Source organism: Montipora foliosa, chromosome 11, assembly GCF_036669935.1.
Source record: "Montipora foliosa isolate CH-2021 chromosome 11, ASM3666993v2, whole genome shotgun sequence".
In the NCBI taxonomy this organism is placed as follows: domain Eukaryota; kingdom Metazoa; phylum Cnidaria; class Anthozoa; order Scleractinia; family Acroporidae; genus Montipora; species Montipora foliosa.
Window position 1 is genome coordinate 53,968,736 of NC_090879.1, and position 12,500 is coordinate 53,981,235.

The 12,500-nt window shown below is 37.7% G+C and overlaps 1 protein-coding gene across 1 annotated transcript in view; it reads right to left on the reverse strand.

Moving 5' to 3' along the window:
• The window catches only part of LOC137974708 (sodium channel modifier 1-like), a 14,989-nt gene extending 13,342 nt beyond the window's left edge, over window positions 1-1,647 (reverse strand). Inside the window, exons 1-2 of the mRNA XM_068821650.1 lie at window positions 1,524-1,647; window positions 1,372-1,442 (exon numbers count right to left, since the gene is read on the reverse strand). Of these exons, the coding sequence (XP_068677751.1) occupies window positions 1,372-1,442; window positions 1,524-1,574 (122 nt within the window). The 5' untranslated portion in view covers window positions 1,575-1,647. The remainder of the gene's footprint in view (window positions 1-1,371; window positions 1,443-1,523) is intronic.
• Between the last annotated feature and the right edge of the window lie 10,853 nt (window positions 1,648-12,500).

Below are 12,500 nucleotides of genomic sequence, written 5' to 3' on the forward strand. Positions count from 1 at the left end.
TGAATCCGTACAAATGCACATGAAAAATGCTGACAATTTATGTATGCAATGGACATATAAACAAAACTCACTAGAAACACTTGTAAGACAGGGGGTCTTTAAAAAAGGCCTCAGCGATCACATAGTAGCAGGGCTCCAGGCCGCTTCATGGCCTGGCAGAGCCCCATGTACTTAAGAGAATAAGGTCCCCCTTTTTTCGTTTGGTTGTCACGTGATTGACCAAGCGTATGTCCATCCGTCCGTACAGACTCTGGGGGAGGGGGATGGGAGACTAAGATAGGGAAGGGAGGGGAGTCTTGGGAATGCAGTTTGAGGCGTGGATGGGCGAATTTTCTTGGCAGGAAACAGACAGACCTTCGTCACTTTTGAAAAAGAATTTTTACTATTTAGTGATGAGCAAAGAGATAAAGAGCAGGAAAGAGCATGAGAGAAGAGGTGATAAAATTTGATAAATTTAAGTGAAAAAAGCCACGAGAGAAGCCGGGGAAGGAGAAAGAGAAAATTTCAATGAAGAACACTGTCAAAAGCTGAGAGACAGAGCAAGAGACAAAACACTTATTCACAATGCATAGCTTTCAGGTAACGTTTTCCTTCTTAAGGCATGCCTCACATATTTTGTAAAACTCACACAAAAAAAAAAACAAGCCTCAAAACGTTTGCAATTCTGTATTGACAGAGATTCTGGCATATTTCAACAATCACCCACCACGTGGCCATTCAAGCTGAATTCTCCAACAGCGATTGAGTTTTAACAATCGTTTGTGTTGTTTGTCACGTTGTTTTGTGGCCAGCTACCGGTTTTGTGGTTGCTTATTTTGGAACTGAATTCATCATTCTTAAGGGAACCGTCCACACTAAAGTAGTATCTCTCAATTTACAAGCTTTTTGTGTGAAATGGATGTCCAGTCGTGAGCTGCTTTGTTTGACTGTGAAATTGCAGTAAAGTAAGCGAATTACTACGCTTTAGCTTGACTTTTTAATGGGCAACTCTAAAACCCGGAATCCGGAATCCGGAATCACAGTACAATACAGAGAGTAAAAATTATCCTAAACATTCATAAAAGCTAACCTTAGGCCTAATTAGGCCTAAACAAACGTTTTTAGGCCTAATTAGGCCTAAGGTTAGCTTTTATGATTGTTTAGGATAGTTTTTACTCTCTGTATTGTACTGTGATTCCGGATTCCGGATTCCGGGTTTTACGGTTGCCTCTTTTCAATTAGTAATTGAATGACGATTAATTTTGTACTTTACATTATTTCCATATACACTATATTCAATATAGAAAGCGGCTTTCTGGGCCAAGAAACGGGAGCTTCACTTTTAGTTTTGGCTAAATCTATGACTATATATTAGATTATCAATATGTTTACCTTCCATTCTTCAGTAGTCTTGCTTCATCTTCAGGTATATCCTCCAGCAACAGATTAGAGACTCGTTGTTTCTAAGTATATATCAAGAGAAATAAAAGCGTATAGTGAAAGTTCAAGGGAGTAAATTTTGTTATAAGATGCACGACACAAACCTTTTGTATTCTTAAAGCAGTGGGATCATCGCCGACTCTTTTGAAAGACATTTAAACAGTATGAGCCGTCCACCATGGACCCGTCCACCATGTTGTTTACCGCAGCCGTATGCGATCAGCAGCTATCACAACCTGGGTCAGAATATCATTTATGCTACATCCAAATTCACCCAATCGTCTGCTTTATTCCTTTTATTCCTTATCCCTAAAACTGACACTTGAAAGCTGATAATTTGCACGAAAACCTTGTTGAATTTATATTTCGTTAAATCAGTCGTTCCCGAGAGTCCTGTCCCACTCTTGGCGGTGAAAAGATTGTGGAGCGGTCGCTTGCCTGAGGCGGTTTTCGCTTCATTCAGGGGCACCCAACGACCAATTCGTTGTAAAATGTATTATTATACCCCAGTTAAGTCGTCCTCAGTCTTTAGAGTTTCTACAGCCAGCTCGGATTGAAATGCTAGAAAAAGTCAGTAATTCCCAGGCAAAACCTCTATCAATAACAAAATTTCCCAGCCAGCTCATCGAAACACCTGTATGAAAATAAATGTTATTAAGGCATTTTCAGGTGTTTTTTTTTCAAGCGTCTTATAGCAAAATTACTTTTGGCCGGTATAAGACGCTTTAGACGGCCCAAGAAGGGGAAAAAACACCATACATGAGTCGATTCAGGTTTCATTTAATTTTATTGGGATATTCAGACCGAGATGTGATTTAGATGTGTAATTTTCAGAGCTTTATTCATAACCGTCATATATTCTCTTCGCTTCATACAGACACATAGAGTGGTCTGCCTGTGGCTAGATAAAATTGGTTTGTTTCCCAGCCAGCTGATCAAATTTAATTCCCAGCCAGAAATTCCGCGCGCTTTCAAATCCCTCGATCCAAAACGACCGAACAAAAGCGACAAAACCGGGACAAAACAGGTTTTTTTTTTTCCGCAAGCGCAATAACTCTGACCAGCCGTCGTATGTTTGGGAGAGGCACGGGGTTCTTTTTTTTTTTTTTTAGTCGTCCTCTGTCTTCAGAGTTTCTACAGCCAGCTCGGATTAAAATGCTGCCAGAAAAAGTCAGTAATTCCCAGGCAAAACCTTTATCAATAACAAAGTTTCCCAGCCAGCTCATCGAAACACCTGTATTTTTGCCAGCCAGCAAGATTCCTCTGGGGAACAGATAATGTGAGGAACAGATTCGTTGGGTGACCCTGTTCATTACACTGAGATTAATACAGCGTTTACACGATAGTTGAAAAAAGCGAACTCAAACCAAAAAGTCCTGACGGTATGAGCGAGCGCTGCACTTCGTGCGAGATTCACCATTTTAAATCGAATAATGAAAGCTTCCCGAAAGTTGACCTCAGGTCCTTTCAGGATCAACCGACTCAACGGATGAAGGCGCCGCACGCCTGCCGCTATACGATCCATGTATGATCTCGGAGCACCGCAAACCCAGCCAGATGTAACTGACTGCATGAGAGTCGATTTTGAGGACGGAGGAAAACTGGAGTACCCGGAGAAGAACCCTCGGAGCCAGATTGAGATCGACTGAACCTGGGTCTTAGAGGTGGAAGGCCTGGTTGATGACTAAGCAATCCTGACTTCAGTGGTATGAAAAAAAAATCCTGTGAAAGCTCGAAATTTTAAAAATATATATAATCTATTACTGAACTGTGCTTGATGCTTAGGGGGCGGAGGAGTTCACTCTCAATTTGAAGGACTTTCATTGCACTTCATTAGCAGTAAAAGTGAATCCCGGGGCCTGAGTGTGGGGGCTCAAATGACTGGTGCTTAAGCGTATTCAAATCGATACGGTTTCGCCGTTTACACGACTGATGAAAACACATCGTTTTGAAAACGCTCCACTTTTGGCAGCGATTTCAAATTGACCCGGTTTCGCCAACGGTCTCGATGGGTGTCGTATATAAAACGAAGGCGTAACCGCATCGTTTTCGATGCGGTTACGCATAAAGCCGCGTTCGAGTAAACGCTGCCGTAGCATCTTAACGTTTAACACAATATTAAAAACGATAAACTTAAATCAGTTGCGTTTTGCTAGCAATATATGAGACTTGTTTGATGTCAGCTCATTTGTTTGCCAGTTATCTACGAGGCCTTTTTGCCGATTATTAACTTATACACAGTTCTGCATACTTTTCCTGAGGCTAATAGCGATTGCACAAAAGTCTCACTTTTGGTTAAGCTGATGGATTCTGGGAAGCACTTTTGCTTGAAAGATTTTAGGGCTAATACTATTGTGTAGATTATAAAATTTCCATCCAAAACTGACAAGAATGTCTTTCACGTCTTTCACTGAGAAAACATTCGCCTTGTTGATAGTATCATTTGCTATGCCAAAGAGAAAAATATTCCAGGATTACTCTTGTTCTTGGATTTTGAAAAAGCTTTCGACACGATAGAATGGTCTTTCATTAGAAGAACTTTTCAACATTTTGGTTTGGGTAGTTGCATGTTAAAGTGGCTTAATCTTTTTTATTGCCGCCCAGAAAGCTGTGTTTTGAATAACGGTTGGGCGAGCGATTTCTTTGAAATTCAAAGAGGTGTAAGACAGGGTTGTCCTCTCTCACCTTATCTGTTTGTTTTGTCAGTTGAAGTACTAGCCAAGGCAATTCGGGAAAATAAAAGTATTAAAGGTATCTTCGTGAACAGTAGAGAAATCAAATTAAGCCAGTATGCAGACGATACAACACTCATACTTGACGGTACAAAGGAATCTTTAAGGGCCTCTCTTAAAACGCTGGATGATTTTTATGAAGTGTCTGGTTTAAAACTTAATGATAAAAAAACGGAAGCCCTTTGGATTGGAGTAAACAGGGGGAATGATGGAATATCCTGGAAGAAATTTTAAATGGCCTAAATATAAAGTTAAAGCTTTAGGCGTCTGGTTCTCAAGTGATCCAGAAGCAACAGTAACCTTGAATTATACTGACGAAAAACTGGATAAGTTTAGAAGCGTTTTAAGCTGCTGGAAATATCGCAGACTTACCCTAATTGGAAAAATTACAGTCCTGAAGAGCCTAGTAGCTTCCCAACTTGTATATGTGCTCTCCCCTTTACACACAAATGAGAAAGCTATTAAAGAAGTAAATAAGCTATTCTATTCATTCCTTTGGAATGGAAAAGGAGATAAAATTAAGCGAGATATAATTATTAATGATTATCCAAATGGGGTTCTCAAAATGATAGATATACAGGTTTTTAGTAAGTCCCTAAAAGCTACATATATTAAAAAATATTTAGATGAAGGAAATCAGGGGAAATGAAAATACTTCTTTGATCTTGAGCTAGAGAGACATGGAGGTTCAATAGCACTCACTAGCAACTTAAATAAGAAAGATACCATAGAGAACCTCAAGATTAAAAACTGCTTTATAAAGGAGACTCTGTTAATCTGGGCAGAAGTTAATTTTGATGAACACAAAATGTCCGAGAAACAATTTCTTGAACAAAGCTTATGGCACAACTCACTCGTAAGAATCAATAACTGCCCTATCTTCTATCGAGAATGGTTTGACAAGGGCGTCAAGAAAGTGAAACATTTGAAAGATGTCTCTAACAATTTTTTAACATTCGCTGAAATGCAGCGCAAATACATCCTTAATATTTGCCCTCTAAAATATTATGGCCTTCTGTCTACTCTGAAATCCCTTTGGAATACATGTAAAAACAACTATATCAACAACTGTGACTATGAAAGCTTTGCGGCCAAATTAGCAAAATGCCAAAGTGCGAACAAGCTGGTTTACACTAAATTAATTTCCATAAAAAGCACGCACCCAACCCATAATCAACAGAAATGGCTGAAACACCAGAATGATGTTGATTCAATTGAGTGGCGAGATGCCTACCAACTAGCCTCTAAATACACTAAAAGTACGAAAATTCTTGAATTCCCAGTACAAATTTTTGCATAGACGAATAGCAACAAGTGAGTTCCTAACAAGAATTGGAGTAAGGGACAACCCAAACTGTTCCTTTTGTAATAGGGAACAGGAGAAGCTACTTCATCTCTTTTGGGCTTGTCCTAAAGTGGCCTCTTTTTGGCATGATTTAACCGTAAGGCTAACTTTGCTCCACATTACTCCTGAACATTGCACAATAGATCCACTCGTCGATCGCTCTCGGTTTAAAGCCAGATTCTTCCAAGAACCATCAGCAAATCAATTTTTCCTGCCTTCTAGCCAGAAATTATATCTGGATGAGCAAAAGAAAAGAAACCGCACCAAAAGTAGAAGGCTTCCTACAATACTTGAAATCAATTTAAAGTATAGAAACCAATGCACAAAGCGCTGTTCCCAAAAAGTGGAAATCTTTGAACACATTATTTTGGTAAGCCGTGTCTTTTAGTCATCAGTGTCTCTTGATCCACTGAATTTTCTGCCTGCTTTTTGACTTTTGGTACATATGCTCTGCAATCACTGCCTTTCAAGTAATTATAAAAACACAAAGTGCTGTATTAGCACCCTATTATAACTGGAAGTTAGTGTAATAGTGTAAGTATTGTATTGTATATACTGTATTGTATTGTAAGTAGAGTGCGTATTTGTAAAAATAATAATAATAATAAAAATCAGGGAAAACTAAAAAAAAAAAAAAAAAGAATGTCTTTCACTCCTGCGAGGAACCAAGATTTATAGAAAATTAGTTAATTCTCTATTCTGATAAGAGAGTCGTGCCAGATTTGGGTGGACTTCAAATTTAGGTTATTGTTCTTATAGTGTTAAGTGTCGTCCAAAATTCGATAATCTCGGTCAGAAAGGGATCTACCAGGTTAAGCTAAGAAACGTCTTTTAAATTTCCCTAGAAAGTAATTTCCCAGTAATTTTCTAGTCGATGATCAAAAAGAGATGTCCGATTCCCTGCAACATCTTCAGCTAGATAACTTTTAAAATTTCGGTTATAATGCCTGGTTAAAACCAGCAATCTCAATCATTTTTAGCCCTCCTTTAAAGTAATCATTTATAATTTCCGTTCTTTTGATTTTGTCCCTTTTGTTGTCGCAAAGGAAATTATACATTAACGTGTTAATTTCCTTTTTGGTGTTGGAAGAGATGACAAAACACATATATATAATCTGCGATACCGCTAGAGATTTTAACATGGCAATTTTACCTATAATTGTAGGCCTTCTGGAGGACCAGCTTTCAAGACTTTTTTTAAAATTTTCTCTGTTTTCTTTGTAAAGTTTCTATCAATATTGATTGGCCTTGAAGTTGAAAACCAAACTTCCAATGAATAGACCTTTCCTTCCACCAAAACTGATTGGTTTGCACGAGAGTCTAATAGCATTTGAGTTTTTGCATGAACCTATCCAGAGGACTTCCGTCTTTTCAAAGTTGACTTTCAAACCAGATACGGTTTGCAAACATGTTAAGTATCCCGAAAACGAGCGCTCCGAGCCATCTAAGATCATTGTTCTAACATCTGCATATTGTGATATCCTGCATTCCGAATTTCGTAATTTAATACCACAAATTTCTGTATCTTTTCTCACTACATTACCCAAAATTTCTGAGCCTAAGATGAATAAATAGGGGGACAGTGGACAACCCTGTCTTACTCCGGGATGAAGGGATAAGAAGTGTGTCTAGTCGTTCTAGCGCTGGGGCACTAATTCTGGACATTGTAAACTGAATTTAACAATGAAAGCAAATCAAGTCAAATGTTGGTTTTTGAGGAGATGGGAAACCGGGGTACCCGGAGAAAACCTCTCGGTGCAGAATAGATCAGAGTAGAGAACCAACAAACTCAACCCATTTCATATATCATTTGATGTACATCCTACATATGGCGCCGAGTCTTGGAATCGAATGCTAGCTCGAATGCTCATCCGTTGTTAAGGACGCAGCTACTTATGTTCGAGTAAAATAATTTAACCCAGCTTATCAACGATGTTCCAAAGTTGAAATGTCTACATGTTTTCTCCAGAAAAGACCATTCTCTACTATGATCAAAGGCTTTTTCAAAATCAAAAATTATAAAACAGCGGGAGCTTCCTCTGTATCTGCATTGCTAATGATGCTTTAAGTCTGATGTTTTCACCTATAAACCTAATTTTTCAGAAAACCAGTTTGATCACTACTAATTATATTCGTAAAAATTGTTTTTATACGATGAGCGACAGATTTAGCTGCTATCTTATAGCCGCAGTTGAGAGGAGTTATTAATGTCCAGTTCTTTAAAAAGTTAGTTTTTTTTTTCTTTGGCAGAAGGGTAATAAGACATTTCCCCCTGTTAAATTGATAAACAGCGCTACACAATCAGTCAATGCATTAAGAAATAGGCCTTCAATGTTCCCCCAGAAAACCTTGAAGAATTCGGCTGGAAGACCATCGGTCCCAGGGGTTTTGCCTGATGTCATGGGTTTTGAACCATTCAAGCATTTCCTCTTTAGTTCAGTGTCCTTCACACTTTCTGTGCGTAATCGTCAAGATTTACGATAGATCCTTCAGCGAAGAAAAAACGTCATTGAAAGAAGTGACAGAAGATCTTTACGCACATGGGATGCGTAAAGATTTTGATAAAGACATTTGACTTCTTTTAAGATTTCCTCGTCCGTACGTATTAATCACCCTGTTGTCTTCAAGTTAAAGATGCTATATAGTTTTCATATTGAAGTGCCTTCTTTCCACCAGGTTAAAAAATATTTCGTGTTTTTTTTTTGTCCTTTGTAATAACAACGGGCTTTAGATCTTATGCCGATAGCACCTTGAGCTTGATGCTGAAGTTTACTTTCTAACTGTAACTTTTAACTTCTAATTCATTTCAGTCGTATGGTGATCTTGCCGGCTTCTGATGAGTCATTTTCTTCCATTTTCATCCGGAGGGACATTATATCGGACTCTAGAATTTTTTCAGTTGACTTCATTTTGCCTCTCGATTCCCTTGCAAATTTTAGCGAAGCGGAGCTATGCATCATCATTGAATTGTGTCCCAGAGAAGCACGGCGTCAACCTCGGTGCTATCTTAGTATTCATTTGCATCATCCATGATGTGATTGTTTGTTTTATCAAGGTGACGTATCCACTGTCTATAGCTAATAGAAAAGACGTGTTTAAATTCGAGAAGCCCAGGCCCCTATTAAAGGTTATTATTGATTACAAGATGAACCGTTATCAAAAAATGGTCAGTCTTCAGTATAACCTGGAAACACTCATGATGTCTTGAGTTGAAAAATGTGAACTTTAATTTACAATTTATCACAAGAGGTCCCTTGAAGCTGGAGGGTTATTAAAGCCGGTGTCCTAGATGCTCTACATTCTTTTTTTATTTGTTTGTTGTTATGAGAAATGGTGCTTAGGCATAACAAGTTTTTAGACGAACCCGGCCTCTTCAATTCGATGGCCGCAGAGTGTGTTGTTTTTCTTTTCTTGCATTTTGCACTCATCCAAACTAAATTAGCGCTCGAAACGCCTGCAACACCGGCCAAATTCAGTTTACCTGAAAAACAAGTATGTTGGACTGAGAACTTTTAAGGACATACTAGCTGTTTAAACTGGGTAGCTGAATTTGCCATATTTTAGCTGTAGAAAATGACCCTTAAGTTTGTTTGATCCCGTCTTAGTGATGCTAAGCTCAGAGATCCTGATTTAGACGTTTGTGATGCCTTTTTGACACGAAAATCTTTTTCCAAAAACCGCATACTTAATTTTCCTAATGAATGACACCCGGGACACAGTTAGGAAGAGTAAGTATAACTTTTAACAATTTATTCAAAATTTTACAGCAATACGTTTGGTTTATTGCTGGCGTGATTGCGTGCAGGTTTTTAATTAAGGACGAGTTCTGGTTAATCATAAGAGAGTGTGAAGCCGGCAGTTACTGTAATAAGCGATCGAATAAGTAAGTATACAAATTCTGAAAGGCCATTAAGTTTAAAGACTATTTTTAGTTAAAAATTTTTCAGTTTGCTTGTCTTTTACTTATGTCTTTATAGTAATCCATGAAATACTCATGAAGAGCATGCTAATTGGATCTTTCCCGCGCTACTCTTTGAAAGTATAGTGCTATTGCACACTTATGAAAAACAACTTTTCTCTAAGAAATATACGTGCAGTTTACCATGAAATATAACAAGGCAAGATTGAGAATGACTTTAAGCAGAAATGAATAAACTAGTGAATAATTTGATTGTTATTTGTGAATTTGGGGTTGTGAACGAAGATTTAAGATTCAAGATTCACGATGATTCTATATACTTAGCACAATAATTTGTATTGTTATTAATATTGCGTGAACTGATAGTAACGCGAAAAAAACGAGTAATAATGTATAATGGGAAAAAATAATATATAACATGCATGGCTAACTGAATCGTAAATTTAGTTGCATAGTTATGAATCACAATTACATTATATGATAAATTCACATTCAAAAATGCAAAAATATGAAAGGTGAAAATATTCTTAGAAAGAAACGCAATGAATTACAGTGGCTGTCAACTGCAATGAGGTAGAGTTGTTTCAAAAACGAAGAGAAAGGCGCGAATATAACATCACATAGGGCATTTTCCCGAGGCAATGGACATAAATCTTCAAAGGTGTATTTTGTCCCGGAAATTGGTCAGAACAAATCCTCTTTTGAAGGAAATCTGGTGTTATAGTATGTGTTGGATTTTACTTACTAGTAAAATTGTATTGTATTGTAGAGCTACTGGAATATTATGAGACGTCAGCTTAAACTTGGAAATAAGGTATGTTATCTCAGATTACTGAATATGTTATCAAGGTTAAGTCAAGTTATGGTAAATTAAAGCATTTTCTCTTTGGCAACCAGCTTATTATTTTACCCATAAGAAATGTAATTATAAATGCAGTGATTAAAACAAAGAATACACTCATTCTTTGTAATCCAATTTTTAACACCGGTTTTTGTATTTTGATGCGTCATTTTTGACCTTTCATCAATATAAATACCAACTAGGAGGTACTTAATGGCTCAGTAAATTGGAAAAGGAGCAAAAAGATATACCGACATAGTGAAATTCTCGGAAAACCGTCGGCAAGCAAGAATAATAAGATGGATTGCTTTTCAATGTGGGCTTGTGCAAATAACCTCTCATAAATTTCTTATCCCGGAAGAACTGAAGGCGGGCTATCCCATTTTCGGCGTTGTTCTACTGAAGTTGTATCAAATGAATAGACCCTTCCACGGTTTTTGGCGCCATCTTGGTGCAGAAGTGACGTCACCTAACTCACTAACCAGCAGTTCGATCAGTTTTGTCATGGCGGCGCTCAGCTCAGGAATATGCATAATCAAACAATTATTGAATTCGGTTTTCGCATGTTAGCGATAATTATCAAGGCCTCAGTTTGTGTTATCGGCCTCAGCCTTCGGCTTCAGCAGATAACACAAACTTTGGCCTTGATAATTATCGCTAACATGCTCAACCTCATCCAATAATTGTTAATTATTGGTTAAAAAAGGAAAAATACTCGTGCTGCACGCGCCCGTGTAGCACGAATTTTCGTGCGTTTCTCTGACGTACTCCACAAAACATCAACTTGAAATCACCAAATTTTAGGTTTTGACTTTAAAACCTTTCGTACCCATTCAGTTACAGGATAGTTCGCCTGTATTGTACAAGGTGAACAAGACGGAATAATCCGGAAAATACTTGCGATAGCGCTAAGTTATATTTTGGACTGATGTTTTTGTTGCCGTAGCCGTCGTCTTTGCTTAAACTCCAACGCTCGTACCAATTTATTTTTAGGATACTTCGCCCATATTGTTGGACGTGAATGAGACTGAATAATCGCCAAAGACTTGTGATAAAGAAAAGTTATAGGCTGAGGTGACGTTTTCGTCGACCTTTGCCGTCGTAGATCGTAACTAATTAAACTCCCTTTTTAATTCTAATGCACGTGCCCCGACCACACAAAATTTCTACTTCTGCCAACAGCGTGGACAATTCAGGGCTGAAACGATTTGTCAGAATTTACCAAATATTTTATATGCACTCACACTAACGTCATGTGTTGCTTAAAATTAACCTGCACGCAATGTAACAAGAACTACTAAATAGGCGAAACAGTCACACAAACAGTTTCACAAACTTCAATAACTGAGTCAAGTGCCAGGACTGTTCAATTCGTTGCAAGCACTCGCTAAATGATACTGAAAAAAGTCGTAAGCTTTTAGAACGGTATGGAAATGTTTAGACTGGTAAGGAGAGTTAAGAAAGGTGACTTCGTCAATTGCTGAGTACAACTCGAGGTATACTGTGTCTCGCTCTCACTGTTCTTCTGTAACTTAGTGGCAGAGAATTGGAACCAATAATCGGAGAGTCATAGGCAGGCTAGACTCCTAGCATAACATGATATATACTTTATTAGTGTGTCTTTTTCTAGCTGTGGTTAGTTGATGCAGGGGAACCCAACTGCTAGTTTCGTGAAAATTAAATGTCGAGAAATGTTGGGAAAGAAGGCGCGGGCTAGAAGTTTCGAATATTCGAACTCAGACTTTCGAGGCGCACTAAGTTGACATTGTTTTTGAACGCTGAAATTTTGGAAGCAGTCTGAAGAGTCTGAAGTGTGCGCCGTAAAAGGTTGGAAACCACATTGACGAACAACAAGAGTCAACTATGATATTGAAAATGGCATAAGATTTGAAGATTTACAACTTTTATCAGCTTCGCCAAAGTTTGTTTGAGAATCATATTAGTTTTGAAAACCTGTATTCGTTTCATAACCAATGTATAGTTGCTGTAAAAGAAACCAAATAAGAATATACATAATTAATAGTTAATAATAATAATAATAATAATGTAATACTACTACTACTACTACTACTACTACTACTACTACTAATAATAATAATAATAATGATTATAATAATTTCAATAATATTAATATATTTTTACAAACGTCCCCTAAATTTTTGGGCTAAAAAGGACGACTACGCAATGTAAAGTTTTCGATCAGATCCGCCACGATTGCTAAAACTTCGGACGACACAAAATTTC